This window comes from Pelophylax lessonae (genome assembly GCF_965119305.1).
Source record: "Pelophylax lessonae genome assembly, chromosome: 8".
NCBI lineage: Eukaryota > Metazoa > Chordata > Amphibia > Anura > Ranidae > Pelophylax > Pelophylax lessonae.
The window spans coordinates 138734790-138761358 of record NC_138775.1 but is presented as its reverse complement, the minus strand read 5'-3'; the positions used below and the strand labels follow the sequence as shown (position 1 = coordinate 138761358).

The following is a 26569-nucleotide window of genomic DNA, read 5'->3' as shown; positions in this document are numbered from 1 at the left end:
ACCTGATGGGCTAGTGACAGGTCCTCTTTATTGGGGGGGCAATCAGTGTGTTTTGGTGTGCACTGTAATCGGTAACTAGCTGTTACCGCAATCTCCTCCTCACACAGGATCGGTGTGTGAGGAGGAGAGCCCGGTAACAGCTAGTTACCGGGTTAGTTGACATTCTGTGACTGGCTGTGATTGGACACAGCCGGTCACGTGATAAAGAGCCAATCTCATTGGCTCTTTACCCAGATCGGGGATGGACTGTGTCAGAGTGACACTCTCCATCCCCGATCGGGCGCATGAGCGGCGTGCACGAGGACCGTGCATGTGGCCGGCTGTGATTGGACACAGCCGGTCACATGGTAAAGAGCCATTTTTTATTGCCTCTTTACACTGATCGGGGATAGGCTGTGTCCCAGAGGCGCGGGAGAGTGCCAAGAACAGGCCGACATCATATGATGTCCACCTGAAGGGCAGAGACATTCCTGCCAGCGTCATTTTACAATGCACCGGTAGGGAAGAGGCTAAGGAGATGGAACAATAGGACTCGCATCTGGCACAGCCTTTTTGGGGTTTCGGGATACTAACCGTAATTGCCTTCCTCGTGCAGTGGGGTATAATTTTTGCCTCTAGTACTGCAAAGAAAGTCTCAAGTAGTTGAGGACTAAGCATTTAGCATATTGTTCAGCTGGAAATCTGTCTGGAACTTGAGTTTAGGAGGGCAGTTGGGAGAGAGCAAATTCTATTTTAGAAGTAGTGATGGGATTGACCAAATAAATCCGCCTTCATTTGAGTTGGTGTAGAAAAAGAGATATTCTTCCGAAAGGCTGACGGGCATCTGATTATTGGACAGTTGTAGTATAAAGCGATGAATGGAAGGAGTGAAGGCATCCACAATCTCTTGAGGTAGTGTCCCTATATGACCTGATGGGGTCACTGTCCATGGACTGGAGGTGAGAGCGTTGCCTGGCCTGGCAAGATAAACCAGTAATTGAACGACTTAGTTGCTGTACTCAAATATTTTCAGAGTAGTGTATAAAATGTTTTCTTCTTAAGGTCTAGCAGACGAAGCTCATGCCTTATCCGTATATTGCGCCAATTGGTATGATTTATCTAATGTAGGTTGGTAGCATAAAGGTATTCGGCCTGGTGCGAAACTGTCCAGCATTTGAGTATTTTCTCTTGGTATTCCTGTGATGGACATGAACATGCCAATTTTTTTTTTCTTTTATTAAGCTTTATTGCATAATACACTGAACAAAATTATAAATGCACAACTTTTGTTTTTGCACCCATTGTTCATGAGCTGAACTCAAAGATCTAAGACTTTTTCTATGTACACAAAAGGCCTATTTCTTTCAAATATTGTTCACAATTCTGACTAAATCTGTGTTAGTGAACACTTCCCCTTTGCCGAGATAATTCATCCACCTCACAGGTGTGGCATATCAAGATGCTGATTATACAGCATGATTTTTGCACAGGTGTGCCTTAGGCTGGCCACAAAGGCCACTCTAAAATGTGCAGTTTTACTGTATTGGGGGGGGGGGGTCCTAAAACCAGTCATCTGGTGTGACCACCATTTGCCTCACGCAGTGCAACACATCTCCTTCGAATAGGAGTTGATCAGATTGTTGATTGTGGCCTGTGAAATGTTGGTCCACTCCCCTTCAATGGCAGTGCAAAGTTGCTGGATTTTGGCAAGACCTGGAACATGCTGTCGTATACGCCAATCCAGATCATCCCAAACATGCTCAATGAGTGACATGTCTGGTGAGTATGCTGGCCATGCAAGAACTGGGATGTTTTCAGCTTCCAGGAATTGTGTACAGATCTTTGCAACATGGAGCCGTTCATTATCATGCCACCGCCACCATTCGTTTAAAAAAATTATCGCAGAATTGTGCGATCAACAGCACATGTTCAAAAACATAAAAACTGCATCTAATGTCATACAATATAAAAAAAAAAACACTTCTAATAATACTATAATTCTTAAAGTGCTCAGTGCAATTGTGACAATACGCGTATAAATAAATATATGTAAATAATATTAAAACGTGCAATCCTATTTTCAAAAATTAACAGTCCCCTTAACAAAAAGTCCAACATTTAGACACTGTGCTGGTTCCTTTTAATCCTCCACCTTCTGACCGTACTACTTTTAAGTAAAATTTTTATAAAGTGCAAAGTCTTCAAAATGATAGTGATGGTGACACCCTCAGTGCTGGGAAGAGAATAGCAGAAATGCACACTCACCAGATGATGTTGACCCCTCTTACCATATGGCAAAAAGGGGTCCAAATAAGCCTGCAAGATCTCCTTGATCTCAGTGGGATGCTTGTTGTGATCTCCCGGATGGTCTTTTTCATACACTCACTGTTTTCAGGCACCAATCTCAGGAACATTGAACATGAAAAAAGAAATATCTCCTCATGCTGTAGTATTTGTATTGGTAGTTTTTTTTAAAGTTGGCCCCAATAGGGCAAATAACAGGTGCACAATCCAATAAAAAAAGAGTCCAGTAAAAAGAACTCACAATAATAAAAGGTCAGGCTCCCATGCGGCTTCCCACACTAAAACAAGGGAGTCGCGCCGCACCAGAAGAGCCTTTTCTGGCGTGCGTTCCAGGCTGAAACGCAAAACGTAGCGACGTGCGTGTCAGCTTGACGCGTTCCGTCATAGAACTGACGTCATCGGAAGCTGTCTAAATGTTGGACTTTTTTTATGGGGACTGTTGTTGCAATATTTTTTCCCTGGCTCAGAGTGCTGCAGAGAAGCTTTTGAATGTTTCCCACACTGCGGTTGTGAGGACATGTAAGAGTTAAGACCCCAATATTCAGAGATGCTCTTTGAGAATTCTCCCAATACTACCTGGTTGTCCAGCCAGTGTGGATTTAGGAATCACAACATAGGGTTAAATGGGTTGGGAAGTAGTACCTCAAGGGAGCTTTGAGAGGTAAATGTAATGTGAGCTGCCTCTGTGTCTCTAGATCTTTTGATCACATTGCAATTTTGTTTTTTCCCTCAAATATTTTTTTTTCCCTCTCCAAAATAAGGAAATTCTCTCTTAGACAGTTTTCACCAAAGGATGTGATCTCCTCAAAATCTTTCCTCTCTATACCTGTTTTGGTGACATTTTTCCTCACTTTCAGTCCCAGTCACTAGGATAAAAAAAAGAGGGTGAAACTCCTAAGCAAGGACACAGACAGAAATAAAAACCTAAAAAGTATATGCGGCAACCACTCTGATCTATTTGAAACTAGCAAAAGTTGTGCATGACCAGGACAAAATACAAAACGGTAAACTGTTAAATATACAAACCCGTTAATATTCAAATAAACTATCAATATACAAAACCGTAAACTGTTGGTGGTCAGTGGGAGCAGCGTTACTTACATTAAAGCGTGACTTCACCCTTACTATCCCCCCAGCAATATTGGAGGTTTGCTTTACTTTGGGGGGGGAAGCGATACCTAGTTTTGGCAAGTACCGGCTCCCACTTCCGCTGGAATCGCCTTGGTGATTTCACCGGAAGTTGTTCCCCCATGCTGGCAACTTCATGGGACACTCCACAGGTCTCAAGAGGCTGCGGAACCATTCACAAAGTGCAGCGCGACTCATACGTGTAAGGTAGGAAGCCGACTTTGAATCTGCAAGGGGTCACAGCCAGCTTCCCACGTTTAACATGCCGGGGACCTAAAGGGCGGTGAAGAACTGGCTTGGGTGAAGAGGGCACTGGATCCTTGAACAGGTAAGTGCATTCTGCCCTTGGACTGCCCTTGATCTAAGCTGTTTAATGGGAGCCTAAAGCCAGGATTTTAATGGGTGCCCTGGCCACCTGTGTCTGTTTTGGCCATTCTTCCAGAAGCATGTCTTTATGGACCGTGTTTGTGCACTGGTGCAAGGTCATGTTGGAACAGGAAGGGGCCACCCCACTTGTCCATAAAGTTGGTAGCATGGAATTGCCAAAAATGTCTTGGTATGCTGACGCCTTAAAAATTCCTGAAAAACAACCAAGCACCATAACCCCCCTTCACTAAATGATTTGGACCAGTGCACAAAGCAAAACTATGGGTGATCTGCACTATGGTTTTTTTCCTCTTGCCTCTTACATATAAGACACTACTCTGAGAGCTGTGGACTGGATTTGATCGGTCATTGGAAGCAGTGGCACTTTTACACTGCAAGGGCACATACTGACCTCCTTTTAGGTAGTGGGGTCCACCCAAGCGGGTAAAAAGATACCCTTAGGTGACAGGCACCGTGGTGTATAAAGGCCAATACACACAGGATTTTTTTGAGTGTATGTGATTACACGTTTCACAGATTTCATGCATATAAATCTTCATGGCCTGGCACTGAAAGATGTACTCACTTTGATATATACACTATATATATATATATATATATATAATAGTTATAGTTTTTATTGTATTAATATTATTTTAATATCTGATGAACTTTATATATTAAGTAATCTATGCACTTAACGTATTGAAGACGGGCCCTGCATACATGAAAGTAGTACAGTAAAACCTTGGTTTGAGAGTAACTTGGTTTAAGAGCGCTTTGCAAGACAAGCAAAATTTTCAAATAAATTTTGACTTGGTTTACAAGCGATGTCTTGATATACAAGTAGCTTCTAGTCACAGCTGAGTATAAAAGAGAAGAGAGGCGCCTCTAAGTGTAGCAATATGGTTACATTTAATGAAGGTACAACATTTAGCAACTCACATGGTTGATGATTGGAACAGACACATCTAAGTATGCAGGCATCCAGGCTAAAGCTGTCCACATAGACCATCCTCCGCACCGCCATCTACGTCATCCCTTCCATGCTGCCCCTCGCTTTTAGATCCCTTTACTGCAGGGTGGTCTTCCCGGTCAGGATTACAGACTGGCAGCCGGCGGTGCAGAAGATAGTCCATGTGGACAGCTTTACCCCGGATGCCTGCATACTTAGATGTGCCTGTTTTATTCATCAACCATGTGAGTTGCTAAATGTTGTACCTTCATTAAATGGAACCATACTGCTACACTTAGAGGCACCTTTCTTCTCTTTGATACTCTGTAGCTCCTACTGGATTTTGCTTCTTATCCCCTTGTGGAAGCGGCTATTTGTGGATGGACATTTTATGGTTATATAACCTATCGCAATGCTATAATCTTTTTATATGGACTATAAACTGAATGACTTATGAATAAATGGTTGTGGAACGAATCATCTGAGTTTCCATTATTTCTTATGGGGAAATTTGCTTTGATATAAGAGTGCTTTGGATTACAAGCATGCTTCCGGAACGAATTATGCTCGCAATCCAAGGTTTTACTGTATATATTATTTGCATTTGCACAGGTAGTTGGATGAAGACTGGTGTTTAGCTGCCTCCCATATTATTTAGTTTTGTAGCACAGTGTTCTTAGATTTAGCTATAGGGATAGCACGGAAGGTTTATTTATATATACATTAACTATACATTAACTTTGATTGTTATTCACAAATTCTTTATTTATAGACATGTTTCCCCTACACACTGATATGTATTCCCTTTTTTTCTAGGTGATTAGGCTGCAAAACAAGCTGATTACTCAAGGCTGGAATTATCCTTCTTCTGAGTCAGGAGTTCAATGTCAGTGTAACAGAGAGGTACTTCTCCTTTTGTACATTTTTATAAAACTTGTATAGCCCACTGTGTGTGAGTAATTGGCATTCTTTTTGTTTTCCTTTTCCATTGTCAGTTTGGCTTTAAGAGTTGTGGTGTACGTAAAATTCCATAGGATTACTACAAAGAGCTTAGAGATTTAATGATGGACCCAAAAAGGGGAAAGATGACTGGTTATCCTGTCACTCTTTAAGGATTCAACTTTGTACCTCTGTGCTATCAAGTTTCCCAAACCTTCTCCTCCTTAGAACTCTTTTGCAGTGGTTGGAGGAGATGCGCCATTGACTAAACAAATAGGAATTCAATGAAACCATGGAAGTTCAGTAGGGGGTTCACCTCCATCCTGACCTCTTTATACTTGCTTGTAATTAATAATAGAGCCCCAATTTCACTATTCCTTTCACCTCTTTTCGGATTGGAGTTCCACCAGCAAAACTCAGTGGTTCCCTTAAGGATGGCTCACCCTAAACCCAAATGCCAATGGGCAATACCACCTCCAGAGACGTTATTATAAGATTTTAGAATTATTCAGATAAGGCCCAGATTTGGGAGAATCTGAAAAGGAAACCATCTATAAACTATGAAAGTGCAAATATGCATATTTTCACACATATATCACAGGCCACGTTAAGAAGAAGGCCTATTGAGACCACTAGTGGAATTATTACAAAAACAAGGAATACAGTATAACTGGGGATTTCCAGCCTGCTTGATAGGCAGAAGAAATGGGCGTATAGCAAGATTAGGATTTTCTGGGGAAATTCAAGATTTTTGTAGAAAATTGGAGATTCCTATGCCAAAAATGCTAGATTGGCATGACGAGGTCGAAATAGAGGAGATAACACAAAAAGAACAGTGGATTAGCCTCCAAAAAAAAACTGAAGTTTTATTTTTTTTTCCTCTGCCCTGGAGTGGATCGAGAGTGGGTGGGGGAGCTGATGGAGGAGGGGGTGGATCTGGGGTGGTTGAGGAAGGAGGATCAGGAAGAAAATGGAGGGGTTGGGAGAGTTAAAATAGAAGGGGAAAGGGAAAACAAAGTTGTTCCAACTCCACAGTACTACCAGTCGATGTTGTCTTCCCTATTGAACTCAGTCATAGATTCCTGCAGAGGTTTTGCTGAAGAAACCCCTTTCCTTCACTCGGCTTAGGCTAGATGGGAAAAGGGAGGGCAATAAACTGAAAGAGGTGAGAGGAGAAGGAGAGACGATATGAACCACATGAAAATACTGTCATATAATGTCAGAGGATTAAATACGCCAACTAAAAGACACAAAGTATTGGAGGAGCTAAGATGTAACTCTGCTAACATAGTCTTCTTAAAGGAGACTTGTATCACACAAGATACAAATGTGAAAATATACTCAAAACATTACCCAATATGGTATTATGGGGATTTACCAATTAAGAGGGCAAAGGGGTAGCAAACGGCTGAAAGGACAACTATGGGAAATATTTATTGCCCAAATAAAAATCTTACTTGAGAAAAATGATAGATAAGCTGACTTCCTTTAAAAAGGTAATTCTTAGCAGGGGATTTTAATTTCTGCATGGATCATATTGTGGACTGTACATCAAGTGTGTGGATGATGGGAGGAATTCAACTCAGGGAAGTAAGGAATAAGCTTTTTCACTGCCAATTGGTAGACTCTTGGAGAATCCAACATCCTGGGGAGAGGGATTATTCTTTTTTACTCCCCTGTGCACTCAAGACTGTATTGTATAATGATAGAACATAGGTTAATAGAAGCAGTGGTTAGTACATCAATAGGGACAATGACTATATCGGACCATGCCCCAATTGTTTGGAGATAAAACTTCCAGGGACTCCTAGAAAGGTAAACATTTGGAGAATAAATGAAGAACTGTTGCAGGATGAGGAAGTGGGAAGAAGGGTAGATAAGGAAGTGGACCAATATTTCCTTGTGAATGATACCCCAGATATCTCCTATGGCCACAATATGGGAAGCTCATAAAGCATACATCAGAGGAATATTTATCTCAATAGGCTCTAGGAAAAAAAAAAGGAAACTACCTGTATAAATAGATTAATAATAGAGATACACGATTTGGAACAAAAACATAAAGGCAACATAGATGATGGGACACAAAAAAACTCTAGTATTAAAAAGAGACCAATTGAGGTAAATGTTGGAGGAAGAGACTAGACAATGCTTTAATAGAGTCGCTGAGGAAAGATATAAATGGGGAAACAAACCAGGAAAATATTTAGCAGGATTATTAAAAAGTAAAAAATCAAATGACTATATAGAAAAAAATAAAGAACAGTAAGGGGGGAAATGGTTTATTCAACAGAAATGGCTAAAGCATTCCAAATCTATTATAAAACTTGATATACTGTTTGTCAAAAGGAAACACAGGAAGTAGAACAGCATAGAAAACAAAAGATACAAGAATACATAAAGGAATCAAAGTTGCCTAAAATAGAAATAGATAAATTATTAGTATTAGAGACACCAATTTCTCAGAAGGAGGTAAGGGAGGCCCTAAAGAACTCTCCAACTGGGAAAAGCCCTGGTCTGGACAGGTACACCACCCACTATTACAAGAGATTCAAGGACATATTGGTCCGAAACTTTGCTCATATATGAATGAGATAGCTGAAAAGGGGGAAATGAGAGTAGAATCACTGCAGGCCCATATAACAATTCTACCTAAAAATTGGAAAGATGCAACCCTATGTTCTAGTTATAGGCCAATAGCACTGTTAAACGCAGATACAAAACTATAGGCAAAGATATTGGCATCCCGATTGAAGGATTTAATGGCAGAGTGGATTTATGCAGACTAGATAGGATTTATCCCTGGAAGAGAAGGAAAAGATAATGGGATAAGAACACAACTGCTATTACATAAATTTAGAGACCTTGACGTCCCAACCCTCCTGCTGTCAATCGATGCTGAAAAAGCATTTGACAGGGTAGACTGGGAGTTTATGGCCGAAACAATAAAGGATTTGGGTATCGGACCAAGGATGTCTCAGATAATGGGATAAGAACACAACTGCTATTACATAAATTTAGAGACCTTGACGTCCCAACCCTCCTGCTGTCAATCGATGCTGAAAAAGCATTTGACAGGGTAGACTGGGAGTTTATGGCCGAAACAATAAAGGATTTGGGTATCGGACCAAGGATGTCTCAGAGGATAGGAGCACTGTGAAGGAATCCATCAGCATTGGTAAAAGTGAATCGCAACTTATCACCACAGTTTGAAATGTGCAATGGGACGAGACAGGGATGCCCTCTCTCGCCCCTGTTGTTTGTCCTGTCATTAGAACCATTATTGGCGACTATAAGGAATAACATAGACATAAGTGGAATGAAGGTTGGACAGGAAGAACACAAAATTGAAGCATACGCAGACAATGTTTTATTTTTTATTAACAACCCTAGAATAATGCTTCCAAATGTTATTAAGGAGCTGAAGAGATATGGGGAATTGTCAAATTTTAAGATAAACCCAATAAAGTCAGAAATCTTGAATATTGGGGTTAAATAAAAAAGAAGAGCGGGCATTGCAGAGGGAATTCCCATTTACTTAGGCAAAATAAAAATATCAAGGGGGTAAATTTAACACCATCACTTGAAAACCTGTACCGGGCCAACTATATACCCATGCTAAACGAGATAAAATCAGACATCTGAAAAATATTGAGCTGCCCACTTTCATGGCTGGGGAGAATAAATATGTTTTATGATGATAATTTTGCCTAAAATATTATATAAATTTCAAAAGCTACCAATCGCCATTCCATCGGCATATTTTAAAACCATAAAAACAATGTTGCTAAATTTTATATGGCAAGGGAAAAAAACCTAGAGTGCCGTATGTGGCCCTCAGTAGAGCTTAAACACAGGGAGCATTAGCAGCACCAGGTATTAAAAGATATTATATGGCAGCTGTGATTTCACATATGATAGAGTGGACAAAAAAACTCAGATAAAAGATGAGTTAAGATTGAAACCACATTAAGTCGAACACAATTAGATATGAATATTTGGATTCCACCAAAGTATAGGGAAATACACGAAGATACACATGAAATAATGAGAGTTGTATATAAGATCTGGGATATGATGCACAGACAAGCCAAGTGGGGATACAACTCTCTGTTATTACCACTAGAGGGAACAAAATATTTTGCACCAGGAATGGGGAAACAGTTTGGTGGTTGGGTGGGGAATATGCAGTTAAAAGATATAACACATAATTGAAAGATTAGGCCTTATCATGAACTTAACACTTATGGCTCGTACACACTTGATGAAAATCGTACGAAATATCCTCCGATTTTTCTCTCTCATGCTCAGCGGTCATAACCGTTTTTAGTTGACAGTGCATAAAGTTTACGAAATTTCTCATCCGATTTTTTATTTATTTTTTGGGACATTTGTTCCTAGACTTCCGGGTCGTCAGCAACTTCAGATCATGCGCGGTCTTTCGTATCCGATTTTTCGCGGACGTACTGCATACACATTAAACGAAAATTGGTCGCCTGGGGACAGAAGATAAAAATTTTGGTGTTTGTCCCTCCGTTCTTTTTCGTTGAAAATGTCGGCATCGGCTGCTGAAAGTTGTGTACACACTAGCCGAAAATCGTACGATTTTACCTTGGACGGGAATTTTCGGCAGATTTTCTACTAGTGTGTAACCCACTTAAGGGAGGGAACATGATACTAGAATGGAGATATCTACAATTAAAACATTTTGTAGGATCCTTGCCTCAGCCCATCAGATCAGAAAAAGAGCTAAACCTAGTGGAAAAGCTCTGTAATCCATTAATAAAAATAAAACTTAGTATGTCTCAGATATACTGAGTGTTTACTCAGTGTATACTGAGTGTTAACTGAGATGGTGGGTATGAGGAAACCTCATAGAAACTTGGAAAAAAGAAATAGGATCAAGTTTAAAAGAGCACAAAGTGAATACTGTGCTGAGAGCCATACACTGCACTGCCATAGATGTGAATATCATCGAAATTAACTACAAATGTCTATGGGGATGGTATATAACACCGGTAAAAGCACATACAGGCAGTTCCCAGCTACAAACATGCAACTTACAAATGACTCCTACTTACAGAGGGAGACAACAGGAAGTGAGAGGAAATCTACCCCTAGAAAGGGGAATTCACTTCTGTAAGGCTCCATTCACACCTGGGCGTTTTTAAACGTTTTTCAGCTCCAAAAACGCTCAAAAAAAAAAAAAAAACGTTCCAAAATGCCCAACAAGTAAAACCCCATTCATTTAATGTTTAATGTTAATGTTTAATGTTCACATCTGAGCGTTTTAACGCCTGAAGCAAAACGCCTGTAGCTGAAAAAAGTACATGAGCTTCTTTTTGGGCTGATTACAAGCGTTTTTGATAGATGTCAATGCCTGCCTCCAAAAACGCCTGAAAAAAACGCCTGAAAATCTCGGAAAAAAACACGGTAAACGCGTGAAAACGCTACGCTCAAGTGTGAATGCCTGCCTCCAAAAACGCCTGAAAAAAACGCCTGAAAATCTCGGAAAAAAACGCGGTAAACGCGCAAAAACGCTACGCTCAAGTGTGAATGCAGTCTTAGAGTTCTCATGGGAAAAAGGTGTCTCCACTGAAGCTTTATCAAAGATCCTTGTTTTCACAACAACCCAAAATTTTCAGAATACAAATGGAGCAAATGGACAGAATTTAAAAAGACTAGCGATTACATAGAAATATTTTAAAGATCAGGGGGGCGACTAAAGATTTGGGTCCGGTAAATGCACATAGCAATGTAGATGGAGTGTAACCTAGGATAGAGTGGAAATAAGTAAGGAGATGGAAGGGATTGGGATAGTGGGTAGTAGGGGGATTTATGGCTAGTCTGAAACTTGTAGAATTCTTTTAAACTGTTTGTAAACTGACTTGAAAATAATAAAAATGAAAACCTCTTTAAAAAAAAAATACCACACTTTGCCATGCATTGTGCTGCTTTCAGAGATCTTGGTTTGGCATGCTTAACCACTTAAGGACCGGAAGGTTTTACCCCCTTAATGACCAAGCCATTTTATGCGATAGGGTACTGCGTTATTTTTAACTGACAATTGCGTAGTCGTGCGACGCTGTACCTAAATAAAATTGATTTCCTTTTTTCCCACAAATAGAGCTTTCTTTTGGTGGTATTTGATCACTTCTGCAATTTTTATTTTTTGCGCTATAAACAAAAAGAGTGATAATTCTGAAAAAAAAAATGTTTTACTTTCTGCTATAAAACATTCCCAATAAAAAAAAAAGTTAAAAATCTAATTTTTTTCATAATTTTAGGCCAATATGTATTCTGCTACATATTTTTGGTAAAAAAAAATCCCAATAAGTGTATATCGATTGGTTTGAGCATAAGTGATCGTCGGCAGGAAAGGGGTTAACACCAGGGGGCGATCAAAGGGTTAAATGTGCCTAAGGGGTGCTTTCTAACTGTGTGGGGATGGGCTCACTGGATGAACATAGAGACCTGTGTTTCTAAATAGGAGGAACACAGGATCCCTGTGGTCATCACTGACAGAACAGCAGTCTGCCGTGTTTACATCGGCAGACCGCCGTTCTGTCTCCATGGGGAGTGATTGCCGGTGCCTGGCGGACATTGCGGCCTCTGGACCCACTGATTGGCTCCCTCTCTATTCAATTAGCGCGTGTGCCCGCCCACACTAACTGCTACACGAAGCGACATACAGGTATGTTTCGTGTAACAGAGACGACCTGCCACTGTATAACTACGGTGGCTGGTCGGCATGTGGTTAAACGACACTGGATATATGCAGAATGGTTGTAGATGTTATATAAAGTAAGGTTTTTAAAATGCTTGGAAACATAGTTACATAGTTAGGTTGAAAAAAAAAAAAAAAAAAAACACACGTCCATCTAGTTCAACCAAGAGAGGGGCAAAGAAGTAAAATTTGCTCCATCTGGGAAAAAAATTCCTACCTGATTCCCTAGGAGGCAAATTGAATATTCCCTGGACTAACTACCCCTGGTATTATTACATATATATGTCAATATCCAGTTATATTTTATGCATTTGAGAATGCATCCAGCTCTGTTTTTAAAACCATCTACTGAGCTGGCTAGACCTAGTTCTTGAGGGAATCTATTCCACATTTTTCCCTCTTGCATGTGAAGGTTAAAGCGGTGTTAAACCAAAAATGTAATATTTTGCAAGTTGCAACTTACTATTCATTAGAAGAGGTGGCTACATTTTTCTTTTTTGGGCCTTTTCCCATGGTGATATGGCCAGCAACACACTTCTAGTATTAGTTTCCCTACTCTGGATGAATAAGCACAGAGGCACCTTCGCACAGCAGCATTGTCAGTCTGGGGGGAGGGGAGTGTTAGGTGGACTAGCAGATTTACATACACTAACAAATTGAAGCTGAACTCCAGCTCGAACTTTATAAGCCGTTACAACAAACCATTTTTTCCTTTCAGGATCAAGATTTTACATAAAAACTGATCATTGTAAGCACCCCTGCCAGTTTTAAGTTTTGTCTTATCCCTGCAACTGCTACATCTGTAAGAGAGCTTGTTCTTTTGATGAATAGAATTACTGGTCAGATCTCCAAGTGAAAAAAAAGAAAGCCTAAAAAGAAAATGAATGTAGCCATCACAAGAAATGGTAATCTGCATAAAGTGTTTACGTATGGGTTTATTATCCCTTTAAATCTCTCTTCTTCCAGACGTAAAGACTACCCCTTTGTCTTCTAATTTTCTGAAAGTGAATAGCTCAACACCAGGTTCACTATATGGACTACTTATTTATACCAGGTGATCATATCCCCCCTGCCTTAAACACCTCTTCGTAAGAGAAGATAATTTTAGTTGAGCTAATCTTTTCTCATAGCTGTGCTCCTCCATGTCTCCTATCAGTTTGCTTGCTCTTCTCTGCACTTTCTCCAGTTCCCCGATATCCTTTTTGTGAATTGGTGCAAAAAAACTTAACTGCATATTCTCAATGAGGTCTTACTTATAATTTGTACAGAGGTCAAATATATCTTTCTCTCTCCACCAGAACCCCTGGGGTGGGGACAAATAAATTGGGAACTTTAACCACTTACCGCATATCGACGTACCCATACGTCGGGTAATTTTGCGGGGTTATACCGGGATGATGCCTCTAGCTAGACGCATCATCCCGGTACCGTGGTTTGAAGCCAACGGTCGGCTTTCCGTCGGTAACGACCGATGCGGCTCGGGAGCCGCTCGATCGTTACCCGGGTGAGCGGGAGGGGACGTCCTCCCGCCGCCTTCCGTGGCTTTGCTCGGGGCTGCCGTCCCACCGGGAGCCCCGAGCATGCAGCCGGCACGTCCGCCAGCTGGATGGAGTCCCGGTGAATGCCGGAATTGGCATCGATCGGGTCTCCGATGACGTAACCCGGAGGCGGCGTCCATGACATCACTTACGGATTACTGTGCTGCAAAAGACAGCAAATTTGAAAATCGGCTGTATGCAAAAACACCGTTTTCGGCGTTTTGCATACATGGAAGTATAGTGGAGGAGTCTAGGGTCTTTTAGATCCTCGATCCCTCCATAAAGTGTACCAGTCACTACATATTGGTGTCACAAGGGATGTTTACATTGCTTTTGACAGCAATAAAAGTGATCAGATTTTTTTTTTCTAAAAAACCTGTAATAAAGTTAAAAAAAAAAAGAAAAAATAAATAGGAAAAAAAAAATGTAGCCGCCCCCGTCACCGTTAGCTCGCGCACAAAAAAAAACGTATACGCAAGTCGAGCCGTAAATGAAATCGCTGTTCAAACCACACATGTGAGGTATCGCCGCGACCGCCGAGTGTGGGCAATAATTTAAAAAAAACAGCTACACTCTAACTCTAAACTGGTAACCGTTAAATAAATTTAAACGGTCGCCGATTGAGATCTCTATTGACCGTAGTTTGTCGCCATCCCACGGGGGGGAGCAATTTTAAACCGTAACATGTTGGGTATCTATTTACTCGGTGTGACATCATCTTTCACAATATACAAGAGAAATGGGCTAACTTTACTGTTTAGTATTTTTTAAATGCAGTGAAATGTGATTTTTCAAATTTTTTGCGTTTTAAAGACCGCTGCGCAAATACCGCGTGACAAAAAATTTTGCAATGACCGACATTTTATTCTCCAGAGTCTTTGCTAAAAAAATATATATAATGTTTGGGGGTTCTAAGTAGTTTTCTAGGAAAAAATACTGGTTTTAACTTGTAAACAAAAAGTGTCCGAAATAGGTCTGGGGCTTAAGTGGTTAAATGCGAGAACATACATCAAAAAGTTATTAAAATATCATATAAATACACATGGAAAAGTTGCCATGTATGGTTATATGTAGCTGACTTATTTAGATCAATCAATCCAGCATGACAAGATGGATCTGGTGTAATGGGTTTACACATTTCACAACCATCTTATTTCCTCAGGATCCAAGCCTGGTTATCCTACAATGGCATGGAATCTAAACCTATGATGGATAAAAGTAGTCCTAAGCATGGTGTCTTCACCAACTTGCCTGATTTTATTTTTGGTTTTTGTCTCATTTTTTTTTTTTCTATTTTCTATTACATTTTATTTTATGTTATTTGATTTTTCAATTTTTGGTTTGATTCTCCTCATTTGTGGTGTTATCTGGGCTTAGCCCAGGGCTCGACAAACCCCGGGCGCCAGGTCGCATTTGCGTCTAGAATTAGCAACCTGGCGCCTGGGCTGCCCTGCAGAAGGTGTCCTGTCATTTTTGCACGGACTTCCGCGCACGGAGTGCACGGACTTCCGCGCCGTCCGAAAATTGAGGCCCTGGCTTTTCGGCCTACTTGAGATGAGAGAGGCTTCCAATGGGGAACTGGCGCCCTCTTGTGGTGGCCGGGAGTAATGAGTGTTGTAATGACTGTTTCCACTGCCTGTTTGTTCTCAATGTATTACCATCTCCCTGTCCAGTTAGTTACCTTTGACAGGGAGTGTGGTTATTATAATTAATTTAATTTATTTTTTAAATGTAAAAAAAAAAATGATAATTTTTTCTTTTTTTTTTAATTATTAAAAAAAAATATTTCTTTTTTTTTCCAATTATTATTATTAAAAAAAATCTTTTTTTTTTTTTTTTTTTTCATCGCCATGCCACAGCCGAAGGCCCCTTTCACACGGGCTGTCTGATCAGGTCCGCCTGTCAGTTTTTCAGGCAGACCTGATCGGACCCTTCATTCTCCTCTATGGAGCAGTAATCTGCCGCCATCTGATCCTGTCCGCCTAAAGCAGACGGATGGTGGTTCTATTTTCTATCCATCCCGTGGATCGGATCAGATGGCATCGTATGGAAAGAGACAGACAGTCTGTTTTCATCCAATTGCGCTACAGAGGAGAGTGGGGTTCTAGTCGTATTTATGTGTAAATTTAGTATCCGTTTTATTAAATAAAGCTTGGTTGTTAGTTTAAACAAAAAAAAAAAACTGGCTCCTAACTTTTTTAGCTGGCTCCTAGATTTCAGGAAAATATGTCAAGCCCTGGCTTAGCCCATCCTATGCACCCACCATTTTTTGTATGTATTGTACTGTTTTTTTTTCTCTGTTCAGCTGTATTACATTTTGATGTCCACTAGGTGGCAAGACTGCTTACTCGGTGAAGAAAATCAAAAAAGGCAGCACTTCAAAATGGATACCTGAATCTCATACTGTATCTAATCCAGCTATCCATTTTAAAGTGCAGCCTTGTTCGATTTTTCCTATTTAGGAGTGTTTTCATATTAACATTGGCATAGGCAAGCAGCTTAAGGGGTTTTTACACCTAAGGGCAGATTTGTTATATTTTTTAATATTTGGACTTTTATTTGGTAAGTTGTCCTGTTCCACTGCATCGCCGCTTCCTCATTGTCGTTTGGATTGGTATGTGTTTGTTTACTTCCAGAGGTGGTAATATACGTCACTTCCTGTTCCAGTCTCAGGGAGGGTATGTTGCAGGGGATCTTCACGTCTGGTGGGGTCTGCCGGGCGTGCCGTGGATGATATGAAATTAAACACCCCACCATTACATCCATGTTTCTTAGCATATAGGCTGGAAGGGGCATGGGGAATGGCAGACATGGGTATAGCTGAGCTATATAAGCGATTAATGTTGGACGCTGGCTTGATGTTGGGTTGCCATCTTTGAGAGACTATGTTGCCGCAGAGTATTCCATTATCGTATGTAACTTATAGTGGCTGCCATGTGGCTTGTAATAGCAAAGACTGGTCATTGGGTATTTGGTGTTCTTGGTTGGAATTTTGTATATTGTCATGGGGGGGGGGGTTCTATTCTTATGCAAAATGGTGGCCCTTTTAAGTATCCACACTTGTATATCATTTTCTCAGGACTCCCATTTAATATTTTTGCTCAATGGTCTTGGTTCTGATTCAGCATACCTGAGGTATGTTTATAGATTATCTTCTAGCTTTTGTTTGGTGGTCTGTCTTTTTGTATGTATATTTATTACAAATCAACTTTGGGGTGTTTATACTGGTACTATTTCCCCTTGAGAGCCTGTGGCACCATTACTCCATTGTTGAGGGCATTTTGGACTTTTTCTTGGGAAGTTAATTGGGTAAGTTGGTGAAGTCACCACGCCTAGGTCTAATTTTGTCCCCCATATTTTTAGATATATATATATATTACACACAGGACATATGGTACATCGGTCATTGTTTATGTATCTACTTTGATAGTCTTGCAGATTGAAAAACATAAAGTGCAACACATTTCTCATATGTTCATAACATGCAGGTGAAAAATTAAAAAATTCATATGAGTGTATGATTGTAGATAAACCGGAAAAGTCCCTCTGAAGAACCTATAAAAAGTCCACTTGTATATCTTAAGAGATTAAAGCAGAGGTATGGCCAAATACCCTAAATTCTCCTCTGCAATCAATAATGTGAGCTGAGTTCAAAATGAAAAAATCACATTTTTTCTACCTTTATTTTGCACGTTGGAGTGTTCTGGGGTCTCAGCTCATCTATGCGACTTTGAAAATTAGTGACTTTGGAAAGGTACCTGCACTACTTTGGTGCAACTTTTGATGCAACTTTGATCCAGAGAGTGTAAAGTTGCATCAAAGTCGCACTCTAAATCGCAATAGTGGAAACGTAGAATAAGGCTCTGTTTGCACTAGTTTGACCTGTCATGTGACTTTGGACACAGTTGCATGACAAGTCACAGTCCATTGATTTCAATGCACCAGGTCCCATCAATGTGACTTTGAAAAGGATCAAAGTCGCATCAAAGAAGTGCAGGCACCTCTTTTCAAAGCCGCTGAATTTCAAAGGGGCATAGACGGGATTGGGTGCCATTGAAATCAATGGGCTGTGACTTTTCACGCGACTTTGTGTCCAAAGTCGCCTAACAAGTCACACTAGTGGAAACGGGGCCTTAAACTCGTTACTCACATGTAATGAGCAATATGAATCGATCTGTATCCTTCCAAATTTTAAAAAATGTTCCATTGTACCCTATTTCTTTCATATATTGCTACGGTCATGTGACCCCCCCCCCCCCCCCCCTCTCTCCTAACATACTATTGATAGGAAAAATTTCATTTTTGACTGGAGTTTCCCTTTATGAAATCTGTGTGAAGTTGTGAATTTCAGCAGGAACCTCCAGGTTCATAGTCAGCATTTTTCTTTCTCCAAAAAGCCGAGTTAATGTCAAAGAGCTCAGTTTTGGTCTCATCTGACCACAGTGCTTTCTTCCAGTCCTTCTCTGAATTATTAAGATGTTCATTGGCATGACTGTACATGTGCCTTCTTGAGGAGAGGGAAAAATGCTGACTATAACCCTAAGAACACCATCCCTACAGTCAAGCATGTAGGTGGAAAGATTATGCTTTGGGTCTGTTTCTCCACTAGGTACAGGCTGACTTTGCCGCATTGAGGGGCCAATGAACGGGGCCATGTGTTGTAAAATCTTGGATGAGAACCTTATTCCAGAACACTAATGATGGGTTGCAGATGGGTCTTTCAGCATGACAATGACCCAAAACATACCGCCAGGGTAACAAAGGAGTGGCTCAAAAAGCAGCATATAAGGTCATGGAGTGGCCTAGTCCATCTCCAGCCCTTAATCCTATAGAAAATGTGTGTAGGGAGCTGAAACTTCAAGTTGTCAAGCAACAGCTAATGGCTAAGGATCTGTAAAGAGGAGTGGACCAAAATCTCTCCTGAGATGTGTGCAAACCTGGTAACCAACGATAAGAAACATCTCACCTCTGTGCTTGCCAACAGGGGGTTTCTCCAACAAGTACGAAGTCATGTTTTGCTTGGGGATCAAATGCTTATTTTGCTCACTGATCTGCAACCCAATTTACCGTATATCATTTGTATCATTTTCTCATTTTTTTTTTTCTGGAATTATTCTGGATCATTTAAAATACACCCATGATAAAAATTATCGACCCTTCATTTCATTGTACGTGGGCAAACTTACAAAATCTGCAGCGGATCAAATAATTATTTTCTCCACTGTATAAGTATCTAATTCACTAGCGTCCACCTCTCTAGTATAGGTGTACTGATTTTATTTTCTAACATCTACATTGTTTTTCTGTTATAGCATGGTTAACTAGTTCTGGACCGGAAGAATTTGCCCCCTTAATGACCAGGCCATTTTTTTGCGATTCGGCACTCTGTTACTTTAACGGACAATTGCGCAGTCGTGCGACAATGTACGAAAACAAAATTGATGTCCTTTTTTTTCCCCACAAATAGAGCTTTCTTTTGGTGGCATTTGATCACCTGTGCGATTTTTTTTTATTTTTTTATTTTTTGCGCTATAAACTAAAAAAGAGAATTCTGAAAAAAAAAAAAAAAACAATATTTCTCTTTCGTTCATTGACGGACACAGCAACATATCTTCATTAGTCGAATGGGTTATGCTGCGCTTCCTAGGAGTAGGACACTAGGCGGAAAAAGGGTTAACAAAGTTAACAGAACTTTAGCTACACTCATGGGGCAGTTCCAGGTGGTATACTCCCACTTCCTGCTCTTGGATTCCGTTTTTTTTCTGCCTAGTCCGCAGTAAACACCTAGCTCCTTGCTGGGATCTCTGGTCCTGGCATTTTTTCCTTTTAAACAGAATTTTCTTCTTTTATTATTTTCTGTTCCTGTGAGAACTACAGTCAATTCAGTTCCTGTGAGAACTACAATCAACTGCCGGACTGGAAAATTCTAGATCCTTAAGGTCTCCCCAGTCTGGCCAGTGAGCGCGCGCAGGCCTCAGCTCCGCGACATAGTCCCACTGGACGAGGACTGGCCTGCGAGTAAAACACAGTGAGAGGATGCACACGATGGTTGCGGCCTGAGTCGCAACGTACCACTAGCCCACAACACCCACCATTCCAAGATGGGGAGGTGGTTTGCCTGGAGTGGTGCCCACCCGGTTCCATGGGGTGTTAAGTAATGTCCCCCCTCTCCCTTTGTGGTCCCTCGGGGTGGATGTTGGCCCCTCTTTGGGATGGTCGAACCTTCCAGGTTCCATTCCATTCCTCCCAGCCCCTCTAACAATCACGGTGGTCTTTTGGCCCCAACCTACCCCCACGTCCCCATCCCCTGGGTGAGGTAGGAGTACCTGACCAAGGCCTGGCCGAGCTCAAAGGATAGTACTCCTGACGGAGCCTCTCACGTGGCCGGGGTTTTGCAGCCACTACTACTACGTGGCTGATGAAGCTGGCTGTCCGAGTGACTGACCAAGCTGTTCCGAGCTCCTAACCGAGCTGTTAATCAAACTAACAGAGCTGCCGGCGGACTCTCATCCGGATCAGGCCCCAAATTTGCGCCGCGACTCTGCGGCCTACTCGCGGCTGGCTGTCCCAGAGTCCTGCTGGCCAAGCTGACCGAGCAGTTGACCAGGCTGTTCGAGCTGCTAACTAGGGTGATAGAGCAGCAGACGGGCATCTGCCTCCCCCCCCTCCCCCCTCAGGGGGGTGGACATATGGACAGCGCCGTGGGGGCTGCATTTTTTTGAGAGAAGTGAAGCAGCTATTATTGTGTACTCTGCCTGCGTGTCTGCGTCAGGGTGGGCCCCCCCTTCCCTTTTCTAGGGGGCTATGTCCTTTTATGACTTTTTATGTCCTTTATGGTGGGCGACCCTTGGGTCTAATAGGTGGTCCTCCTCATGGACCTTTAGCCTGCCTGTCCTTGCGGGACTGTGGTGGGTGACCTCCCCTGCTTGTTATGTTCTCAGGGTGAGCAGATGCATGGGGGTGCCAATAATTTCTAATAGTCCCCCGACGCAGCTGGCAAACACGCATGTGTTCGCAGCCGGCAAAATGCAGGGTATCGCAGTACTGTGTGGTTTGGTGCAGCAAGATTTTAGAAATTGTGTCTGCACTATTTTTGCATGCGCATGCAAGGGCGCTGGTGGATGCACTGATTGTATCGGTGCAGGAACCTTTAAACATGGGGGATGCAACTACCGCTGCATCGGAGGCACCAGTCCCCTCGGGGCCCGCAGATCCCCTAAAGCGGCAAGGTATTCCCTTTTTCCGCCTACTGTGACAAAATTGGAGTCAGTGGAGTTGTTCTAAATGCAATATGGCAGTGCCTGAATGTTTCGTCTGGTATAAGTCTTTCCTCTTCTAGAACTTCTGCCAAGACTCCTGCGTAGACTCGAGGCAAAAGGGATTAAGGCCACCCTGGTGGCTCCAGACTGGCCTAGCCGGTTTTGGTACGCAGTTCTGATATGGTTGGTTGCCGATGCTCCTTGGAGTATTTCTTTTAGAAGAGATCTGTTGGCTCAAGGGCCAATCTTCCATCTTGCCTTTCGGTCGCTGGCTTTTACGGCTTGGCTGTCGGAAGCCAGGTGTTAAAGGCTAGAGTGTGATCTGAATCGGTTATTCCCACGCTGCTGTAAGCTGGTAAATCTACTCGTTAATTTTACCATCTCGTTTGAGAGCGTACTTTGCAGATGTGAATCTCTTGGGGTTCACCCCTGCTCCTTTTTGGTGACTCGGATTTTGGCCTTCCCCCAACGAGGTGTGGAGCAGCGTCTGGCCTCAGGTACCACCGAGGGCCAGGTTCGGCCTTGGCGTTTTCTTTCATCGTCCTTTTGCTATGTTTTTCTGTGGTTCGCCACTTGGCCTTCCCAGTTTCCATTGCCCTTGTGGGATCTCATCTTGGTGCTGTCGGTTCTTCAGTAACTGCTGTTGAAAAATATTCACGAGATTCCTCTGCTTAGATGTCCCAGAAGGTGGTCTTCTCTAAATAAGGTATGTGTTACCTTCCATGTGTCCTAGCCTAAGCACCCTAAAGAGCTTGACTTACACTCTATAGATGTGGCTCGGGCAATCAGGATGTACCTGGCGACCACTCAGTCATTCCAAAAATCAGATTCCCTATTTGTCCTTACGGATGGATTCTGTTAGGAGCTGACCACGTCTGCTGTGACCATTTCCAGATGGATAGGTAGACGGTGGTGCAGGCCTATTCCATTAAGGGTCAGGTTCCTCCTTCCCTGTTATGTAGCATTTTATATGGGCGCTTAGTGCCTCTTGGGACTTTCGTCATCAGGCGTCAGTGGTGCAGGTTTGCAAGGTAGCCTCCTGGTTGTCCGTGCACATTTTCACAACATTTTTAGAAGGTAGATGTGTTGGCATCTGCTGATGCCTCTTTTTGGCTGCAAGGGTTTGCAGGCCGCTGTTGAAGATTAGTCTTCCTTGAGGGTGTACTTTTTTTGTCAGGTGAGCTCCAGTTGTTCCTGGTTGAGCTCCTGGGTTACCTGATTGGCTATGCTTAGCCCTGTTGGGAATTGTTTCTTGCTGTGTTTGTTTTCCACCCCTCATGCTGATACTGCTTTGGGACGTCCCATTCGACTAATGAAGATAGGTCGCTGTGTCCGTCAATGAACGAAAGTGAAAACTGGATTTTTGTCTTACCCTAAAGTCCTTTTCTCTTACGTCCTCCGACAGTCGCCGCCCACTCATTAAGTCTTCACCAATGGGTATTGACTTCCTCTCCACAGGAGTAACTAGGCATAAGACTTGTTAAAGAACAAAGCATTTACATAGACACACCCATGGGGGCTGTCCCACCGGTCCAATACCCCCCTGCAATCAGCCATCCCAACTCAGTTTGTCTTCTGCCTAGTTAAAGACTAAGATAGGCTTCCCTGTGCTGGGACTACAGTCTAAGCCTTCTTCTTCTATTTTTATGATTTTATTTACTGCAAATGTGTTTTCTTCTTTGCATTACTAGCTGTTTATTTTATCAGCATTAATTAGTTGGATCTTCGGATGAAGACGGCGTTTGCGGAGCTGGGAGTCGGACTGGTCGTCCTGGTTCTCCAGGACAGAGGGCCAGATGGAATCTCAGCCTGCCATCGAGCGTTTAGCAGGCTATGTGTTCGCCCTGGCCTCGCAAACGACCCATCCCTGTCCTCAGGGATGCAGCCTGTGAGGTGGCTACCTAACTCGGACGTCTCTCCCACGGTTCTCCGTGTACTGTGTGCGTCCTGCGTTTTTTGGCTGACGACACCCCTGCCATCTGAGGGTAGGCGGTTTCCCGTGCAATGTGAGGCACCCCACGCCATTGGGTACAGGTAAGTACATTCTGTGTGGGGCCTCTGTCTGGGGCTGGCAGTCCTGTGTGTCTGTGTTATCCCCTCATGTCTGTGCGTTTTTGGGCTCCCTGATCCCGGTCCCTGCGGGGGTGTTTTATCACAGCCAGTGCGCTGTGGGGGTTTATGGGGGTCCCTCTCCTGTGTCACTTTAGGGTGCTTTGGAGGTACAGACACGTATGGCAACCGCTGCAGGGTTAAACACCGCTGGTCCGCCATTTTAGGTGTGGGCAGCATGTCTGGCTTCACTATGGGCGCTTATACAGCATGTATGTGGTGTGTTTTTGGCGCCTTGCGGCGCCATCTTGTGTGGCAAAATGTTCGTTCTGAGCACGTCGGCGGCCATTTTACCGAAGCCTCCCATTACTTTCTATTGGCAACCATTTTTCCTTAGCCTGGAGTCTCAGTTCAGCCTCCTGCGGTGACATCAATTCCTCCTTTTCCTCAGGAGCGTTCGGCAGCGATGGTAACACGTGTGGGGGTCTGTCTGCTGTTCTTTTACTTGTGCAATCCTTCTGGCTCAGTTTATCCTGCTTAGGGGTCTGTGTTTTCACAGTCATTGTAGCGGTGTGCTGCGGGGGGCCGCGGCACGCTTAAAGGGCCAGTACCTTTTAAAAAAAAAAAAAAAAGACAGAATTGTTTTTTAACATGGACTCTCAGGACAGCAAATTTCCCACAGCCCTGGTGGGGGATTCAGGGTCCTCTGAATCCTCCGCTCTGTCTACTTTGTTTGCTACAGTGGCGACTTTGGTGTCCAAAGCGGAGATTCTGATGTCTGAACGTGCTGCCAGAAAAAGGCCTCGCTTGTCCTTGTCTTCTGATTCTGAATCTGATATGGTTGCCATAGGTGGCGTGCCCCTTGAAGGGTCTCGCTCTTCTGAGTCTGAGGGGGAGGCGGAGGTTGCAGGGGTGGATGACTCCCCCCCTGGGGCGGCCGAGGACCGCGCAGCTATGGATGCGCTAATTCATCAAAGAAACACTACATTTAGAGGATGAGCCCATGTCCTCTTTTGGTACACACAGGACCCGCAAGGCGGCGCAGGTGTTCCCTTGCCCCACTGATTTTCACGCTACTGTGAATGATCAATGGCGTAATTTAAAACACACCTTTGTGGTGCCAAAACGTTTAAACTCCTTTATCCCTTTGCGTCTCCTGGATCACACTGTGGCCAGATTGAACAGGGCCACTCTGGTACCCGCCGAAGATTCTCCAGTATTTAGAGATCCTACGGATAGGAGAATGGAATCCCTTGCCCGCCATGCCTACATGGTGGCGGGTTCCCTGCTAAAGCCTATTTTCGCCTCTGTCATGGCGGCTTAGGCTGTGGCGGACTGGACCAAGGTGCTAAGATGCACCCTCGTGGCTGATTCCGCTCCTCCTACTACCGTGGAGATGGTGGACCAGATCCATCAAGGAGTTATGTATTTGTGTGATGTGGCCTTGAATGAGACCCCATTGGCGGCGCGCCTGTCCAGTGTAGCGGTGCTTAACCGTCGCCTGATCTGGTTGAAAAGCTGGTTGGCTGACCAGACTTCAAGGAAAACGGTGGCTGACATCCCATATGCGTGGTCTCGCCTTTTTGGGGAATCCCTGGATGAATTGGTGAAAGGGGTCACAGGGGGGGCAAGAGCACTCTGCTGCCCCAGAATCCTAAGGGCAAGTTTTTCCGCGGTAAGCGGGGCCCCTCCTTCAAACCAAATCAGGGGTCCTTTCGTGCCTTCAAGGCACAGAACAAGGGGGAACCCTTCAAGGGCCATGGTGGCCAGAGAAAGCCCTGGGCGGGCAAGCCTAAATCCGGCCAAGCTGGTACGGCGGCCCAGTCTGCCTCTGCCTGAAGGGGCGCCCTCACCCTTTTTAGGGGTCGGGGAATGTTTGCGCGGTTTCCTCCAACCTTGGCTGCTCCGAATTTCCTGACAGGTGGGTTCAGGAAATCATTCGTTCGGGTTACAAGATCGAATTCCTTTCTCGGCCGGCGGACAGGTTCTTTCCCTCAAATCTTCATTTGACTCCAGGGCGCTTACAGGACCTGCATCAGGCGGTGCAAGATCTCCTCGCCCAGGGGGTGATCGTCCCGGTGCCTCATCGGGACAGGTTTCGGGGGTTTTACTCAAATCTGTTCACTGTGCCCAGAAAGGAGGGCAAGGTACGTCCTATTCTGGACTTGAAAGCTCTGATGCGCTTTGTGCGCGTTCGGAAGTTCCGCATGGAATCACTATGCTCGGTGGTTGCCTCCCTGAGTCCAGGCAAGTTCCTGGCTTCTATCGACCTGAAGGATGCGTATCTACACATCCCCATATTCGAGGGTCATCAGAGGTACCTCCGATTCGCAATCGCAGAGGAACACTATCAGTTCGTAGTGTTTCTTTTCGGTCTCGCTTCCGCTCCACGGGTGTTTACCAAAGTGCTGGCTCCCGTTCTGGGCCTGTTACGGGCACAGGGCATTGCGGTCTTGGGATATCTAAAAGATCTCCTGTTAAGATCGAGCGCCAGTCAGGGCCTGCGCGATCTGTCCACGACAGTTCAGACTCTTCAGGAGTTTGGATGGACCATCAACGTGCAGAAGTCGACCTTGTCTCCTTCGGTTCGTTTCCCATATTTGGGAATGGTTCTGGACTCTGCTCAGGCGAAGGTGTTCCTGCCGGAGGACAAGCTCCGGACTCTCCAGAACGAGGTCAGGGCCCTCAGGGACAACGAATCCTCGTCACTCAGGACCTGTATGCGGTCTCTGGGGTTGATGGTGTCGGCTTTCGAGGCGATACCGTTTGCACAGTTTCACACAAGGTCTCTCCAAGCGGAGATCCTGGCCAGATGGGACAGGCTCCCTCAGTCCTTGGATTTGAGGGTGTCTCTGAGTCACCAAACCAGAATGGATCTTCTGTGGTGGCTTCAGTCCCCGGCTGTGGCGGGCGGAAAATCTGGCCGTTACTGTGGACAGTGATTACCACGGATGCCAGCCTGTCGGGCTGGGGTGGAGTCCTGGGCAACCTGTCTGCCCAGGGCACTTGGTCGGTGGAGGAATCCTCCCTCCCCATAAACATATTGGAATTGAGAGCGATCAGGCTGTGCCTGTTCCATTGGTCAGATCATCTTCAGGGCCGTCCTGTACGGGTGCAGACAGACAATGCCACCGCAGTGGCTTACATCAATCACCAAGGGGGCCCCAGGAGTGCCCGGGAAGCCCAGGAAGTGACCAGTATTTGGTCTTGGGCGGCAGTTCACATTCCGGGTGTGGAGAATTGGCAGGCCGATTATCTGAGCCGCCAAACCCTGGACCAGGGGGAATGGTCCCTGCACCCGGAGGTGTTTCTAATGCTGTGTGCG

At 43.7% G+C, this 26569-nt stretch overlaps 1 protein-coding gene across 1 annotated transcript in view; it reads left to right on the top strand.

Moving 5' to 3' along the window:
• The window catches only part of ATRIP (ATR interacting protein), a 260422-nt gene that overhangs the window by 166392 nt on the left and 67461 nt on the right, over positions 1–26569 (top strand). Inside the window, exon 11 of the mRNA XM_082265110.1 lies at positions 5549–5635. Coding sequence (XP_082121236.1) covers positions 5549–5635 — 87 coding nt within the window. The remainder of the gene's footprint in view (positions 1–5548; positions 5636–26569) is intronic.